Raw genomic sequence first — 5,989 nt, 5'->3', positions numbered from 1 at the left:
AGGTTCGGTTGTCCACTTGATGCTACTAATGTTGGCTTTACCAAAGTATCTTTTCTGCATGATATCTTCTTAATTATGGATCCCATCATTTTGAGAAAGTCAGTATCTGAGAGCAAGCCGGCAACTTAGCCAACGGTGTAGGACGATCCAGTGCTTTTGGAGTCAAATTATTGGGTTGCTACTGTATATTCCTAATTCATTCGTAAACAAATGTGAGGAGTGGGAGAGAATCTGCATTTATAAAATTTACTTAGGTTGAGGTTCGGTTTTCAAGATCCTATTGTTATTTTTATTCTTTTTTGTTGTAATAATTTACTAATTATAATATTTTTTATTTCTTCTAGATATAATGTACTATTTTTTTAGGTATATAATCTACTATTTTTGGATTCATGGGAACAAGATGGAAGAGCTAACACTCATTGTTTTACACCAGTACAATTGCCCTTGAGAGGTGGAGCACTTGGAAAGTGGGTGCATAAAAGAGCAGATCAAGTGGATTGAGGCCCTCGTGGCTATGTTAGATGTTGGAACAATAATGATATGGAAATGAATGGAGTGACCTTAAAGGAGAAACTACAATATTTTTCTAAAAAAATTCACCAATTGCTGATGAAAATGTTATAATGTGGATGTTGTAAGTCCACGATATGAAGTCTGTGTATGAGTCAAGTACTATTGGTGGATGGATCTTCTTATGTAGGCGACCCTGAAATGGAGAATTCAGGCATGTCTCGGTTTACTTTCGTCATCACCTAATCTCCAAAAATGTTTGGTGACGGAAGCCCATCAAATTTTGTACTAATCTTACTATGTGCGGAGATAATTGTTGTTACTCTCAAAAGTTTCATTGAATTTATCTATGTTATTATTCCTTAGTTTTATTCATTTTATTACATTGTTTCTCTTTAATGTTTAGGTTCTAGGATATACTGTAGCCGGCGAATGTTAACACCGAGCAAAAATTAAGCTCTATCAAATTAAACTTTGAGTCTTGAGAGGGAGAGGGGGGGAAGTCTGTGTGTCTGCGCGCGCGCGCGTGTGTGTGTGTGTGTGTGAGAGAGAGGTAGAGAGAGTGCGGGAGTGAGAGACAGGCATCAATTGAGGTGCAATAGGAAAAGTAAATTAAAAGGTCCGTGGCAATCGCACGGGCTTCTACTAGTACTACTAAGTTTTCTAATTAAAAAGAATCAGTCGATGTACTAAGCAAAGGAAACTCGCAAAATTGCTTGAATGTGTTAGTCCAGCACTAGCAACACCAGATGGCCAGTTTTATTTATATCTGAATGTTTCATGATTATTTGAAAAGTGTCAACAAATTCTCACATTGATGAGAATATGCCCAACTACAAGAAATGTGAAAGACATTTGAGAAGATCCTCAACCAAGCCATGGGTGCATGCCTTTTAAAGGCCACCACCCCCGTGCACCTGATAACTCGCGACGGCGCCCGAAAATGTCGCCTCCAGCACCTTCCCACCTCACCGGCGCTGTCGCGACGGCGGAGCCATTCCGCTTCTACGTGGGCTACGACTCCCGCGAGGACATCGCATACCGCGTCTGCCGGCGCTCACTGCTGCGGCGCTCCTCCGTGCCGCTGGAGGTCATCCCGATCGTCCAGCAGGAGCTCCGCGAGGCTGGGTTGTACTGGCGGGAGCGCGGACCAACGGAGAGCACAGAGTTCTCCTTCACCCGCTTCCTGACGCCGCACCTCGCCGGCTACCGCGGGTGGGCGCTCTTCGTGGACTGCGACTTCCTCTTCGTCACGGACGTGGCGGAGCGGGCGCGCATGGCCGACCCTCGCTACGCCGTGCTGTGCGTGCACCACGACTACACGCCCAAGGAGGCCACCAAGATGGACGGCGCCGTGCAGACGGCGTACCACCGCAAGAACTGGTCCTCCATGCTGCTCTTCAACTGCGGCCACCCCAAGAACCGCGTCGCGCTCACGCCGGAGGCCGTGAGCGCCCAGAGCGGAGCGCAGCTCCACCGCTTCGCCTGGCTCGACGACGCCGACGTCGGCGAGGTGCCATTCTCGTGGAACTTCCTCGTGGGGCACAACCGAGTCGACCCGGCGGACGTGGCCGGGACCACGCCGCGCGCCATACACTACACGTCCGGCGGGCCGTGGTTGGAGCGGTACAAGGACTGCGAGTTCGCCGACCACTGGGTCCAGGAGCGCGACGCGTACGAGTCCGAAGAGAAAGAAGACGAGGTGGAAGGCACAGGAGTGCCATCATCGTCTGCGGTTGCAGTGGACGCATGATGCACCACGTGTTCTGTTCGTCTTTGTTGTTTTCCATATTGACATGCGATCATGTCCCTGCGTACGCCGTTGTCAACTTAGTTCCTACTATGACTGTGACGACACTATCATGTAAAAATAAGGCCCTAGAAGGCGTTCCTTGAGGGCCAAAGTGCAGTATCGAATATAATCACTAATAGAAAATGGGCCTTTAGTCCCGGTTCGCAAAGGCCTTTAGTCTCGGCTGTGCAACCGGAACTAAATATGCGCGACTAAAGACTCCCCCCCTTTAGTCGCGCCTCTTACGAACCGCGACTAAAGGCTTTAGTCCCGGTTCTCGTGGCTAACCGGGACTAAAGGCCCGTCCACGTGGCCGCCAGGGGTCCGTCGGGGCGGAGGACCTTTAGTCCCGGTTCTCGTGGCTAACCGGGACTAAAGGCCTCCTCCGCAGGTTTAGGGTTTTAGCCCCCCTAAACCTGGTTTTTTTTTAATTTGTAGTGTTTTATTTCTTTTATATTTTATTTTGTGTTTTATTTTAATTTTGATGAAGTTTCAGTACACATATTCTACGCTACTATATACATGCATATGAAATTTCAAACAAGAAGAATTCAAGAGGAATATATAATATATATTCAATCTCGGGTGACCATATACAACTTCGAACAAGTTTCCATACACAATTAGGATGGATGACCATATACAACTTCGAACAAGTTTCAATCTCGGGTATGCATATAAATTTCTTCGTCCTCGGTATAGTGTTCTCCTTTAGGATTGATGACTTCCCTCATGAAAAATCCTGCTAATTCATCTTGAATTGGTCGGAAGCGAGCTTCTGGACTAAGCCTCCTCCGCAAGTTATCCGTCGCCTTCCGCACGCTATCCGATGCCTTCCGCTCAGAGGTGTGTCTCCGGATGTTCTCACAAACATAGTATCCACATAGATTGGTCCCCGGTGGCTGCTTATCCACATTAACTAACCTTCTAAAATCTAGCTCATGTTTGAATTCACCGACAATTTCTTCTGAGAACCGTCTCCAAACCCTACAGGGCAAAGAAAATTAAATGAACAAGGGAGTTATTAGTTACTTGATATTAGGAAATGAACGAAAGAGACCGATCGATATAGAGCTCAAATGATTGAAAATAATTACTTTTGCAGCATTTTTCTCATGTCGGCCCAACGCTTTGGATCCGAATCCATAGAGTCCATGATTAGAACTCTGGAGGTGTGAAGTTCAATATTTAGCAGAATCCAGTGGAACCTGCGGACACGTTACATGCACAGTCATGCATAACTCATCGATTAGACATACCATGCATGGAGTAAACAAAAGAGAATGGGCACAAGAGAGAAACACTCACCCAAAATGGTAAGGAAATAGAATATGACTTTTGAGTTGATGCTTTCTAAGAAACTTGTACAAGTCTTTCTCCACGTCTTCGGGGTGATTTTGTAACACATGTCCATTAACGATATGTGGGTCAATGAACCCAACATCATGGATGTTTCTTATTTTGCATTCCCAAATCTTCAATCTGCATAATAGCGTACGCAACAATATAGTTAGGACAATATATATATATATATATATATATATATATATATATATATATATATATATATATATATATATAGTGCAGGCAATGAAGAACGAGATGAGGTAGAAATAAATCACTTACAGAACGTAGCAACTCAGCATAGATTTGTCGAGGTCGCGCAGATTGAACAGCTGGAACAATTCACTCATATGAACTTGTACAGAGTACCGTTTGGTGTGATGCTCCTCTGTAACATCCGCATAAACATATTCTTTGTCGGCCCATGTTATGAATTGCTTGTACCAACGTAGCAGATTTCGCATTTGTGGTGGTAGACTCTTTTCCCGCGCAGGCTCGACGAGAGGCCCATTCCGCACATATTGTAATGCTATCTCACATACTGGCGCATCCTCAAGGCCTAAGAAGGCACGAAGAGTCAAACCCATCTCGGACGCTTGTTTCATGGCACTCGCTACAGTCAATCCAAGTGCTGCCGCAGCTGCTATGATCTCGGGGTCCTCTTCCGGACCGGCTTTCACTATGAGCGGGGGGATCGATTGTTTATTCTGCATCCCGAGCTGGTCAACTTGTTTCCCGCTTTTTTTACTTTCTTCTTTCTCCTCCTTCAATATTTTTGCTTGCCTACGAAGTTCATGTCCATAGTCGTCAGGCATATTCAGCTCGGCTTGGGACGGTGTCGTCAAAAAATCCTTAGCCCACTTCTTTTGCTTCTCAGTGAATACTTGCTTGGGCTCAGGCTCTTTTATCGCCTTCATATCCGCCTTCCATTTCTCATAATGAGCAGACGCGGCCAATTTGGTTTCAGCTTCACTAAGTTCCCAAGGCCTTGGGAGGAGAGGCTTCAGTGATGGCTCCGGTACCCTTGTGGTCTTAGGTACATAAGGGTCCGGGTTAATAGTCCAGGAGCGGGTTTCCTTGCTGTCCGCCTGCTTCTGCTTCTTCGCCGGAGGTGGATTGGGGGGCGTCGTACCCGCCGGAGGAGGATTGGGGGGCGTCGTACCCGCCGGAGGTTGTGGATCGGGGGACGGCGTCGAATGGCGTGAAGGAGGTGTAGGTGAACCACCACGACCACCACCACCGCCACCACCACCACCACCACCACCACCACCATCGGAGGGGGGTGGACTTGTTAGCCTTGGCGCCTCGCCTGGAAACACTATGTACTTCTTTTTCCATAGAATGATCTGGCGCTTGACATCTCCAAGTCTTCTCTCCCCTTCGGGTGTAGCTTTGTCAATCTCCAGGTCCTCAAACCCTTGGACTATGTCTTCCACCGTGACACGAGCATAGCCATATGCAATGGGGTTGTTGTGGTGGAGTGCTCCAGGTGTACAGGGTAAAGCACTGCCGCTAGCTACCTTCGTGGAAACGTTCCCCACGGGATAATGCAGATCACATTCTTTCATCTCCTTTACATCATCCACGGGGTAGTGAGGCTCCGGTGCACGAATCTCGATCATCGGTGCACTAGCACCAGGCGGGGCATCCGTGGAAGCCACGCTGCTTCTCCGCTGCTGGCTTCCGCGATCCGCTTCATGATCTTCATGCGGCCCTGCAGCCGATTTTTCTTTTACTAGTTCATGCACGGTCTGCTTCAACTCATGGAGTTCCGATGCAAACTTCGCCATAAGATCTGCATCCCGGTCCGTCTTTCTCTTACGGCTTCTGTAACAGTACGGGTCATTGTCCTGGGAAAACCCTACTTTCCACGGAACTTTGCCTTTGCCTCGTACACGTCCTCCGTGTTCATCATTCCCGAGGGCTGTTGTCAGTGCGTCTTTCTCTCTGTTGAACTTGATCAAGCCCTCTTGAGCTTGGGTCATTGCGTCAATAAGGGCTTGGGTGGGAGCAAACTTTTTCTTCCGGTGAACACACACCCCTGTCTCCGGGTCTAGCGATCCCCCATGCCCGTACCACCAGCTTTTGGCCCTTGGGTCCCATCCCTCTGTACCTAGAGGGATTCCTCGCACCCTCAGGTCCTCCTCCATCTTCTGCCACTTAGGCTCCGAAAGGCGGTATCCTCCTGGCCCCATAATATGATGGAACTTTTTCTTACTCGCATTATCCTTATTTTTTTCGATATTTCCTTGAAATGCTCCGATTGCTTTTGCCTCACAAATTCTGGCCAATCATCTTTCAGTTTCTCATGTTGTCCATTGAAATCCGGAGTCTTGCCCT

General features: G+C 47.6%; 1 protein-coding gene across 1 annotated transcript; it reads left to right on the top strand.

Moving 5' to 3' along the window:
* The first annotated feature begins 1,456 nt into the window (after positions 1–1,456).
* Positions 1,457–2,425, top strand: LOC123170214 (protein CDI-like). The gene has a single exon (XM_044588054.1). It carries the CDS (start codon positions 1,457–1,459, stop codon positions 2,264–2,266), a length of 810 nt encoding a protein of 269 aa, XP_044443989.1. The 3' UTR covers positions 2,267–2,425.
* Positions 2,426–5,989: the final 3,564 nt, after the last annotated feature.

The sequence above is a fragment of the Triticum aestivum genome, chromosome 7D (genome assembly GCF_018294505.1).
Source record: "Triticum aestivum cultivar Chinese Spring chromosome 7D, IWGSC CS RefSeq v2.1, whole genome shotgun sequence".
NCBI lineage: Eukaryota > Viridiplantae > Streptophyta > Magnoliopsida > Poales > Poaceae > Triticum > Triticum aestivum.
The sequence above is the reverse complement of the archived record's forward strand: the minus strand, read 5'-3'. Positions and strand labels throughout refer to the sequence as shown.

What these genes read in the sequence shown, in the direction of transcription:
- LOC123170214 (XM_044588054.1), top strand. Translation starts at nt 1,457, where the DNA reads ATGTCGCCTCCAGCACCTTCCCACCTCACCGGCGCTGTCGCGACGGCG.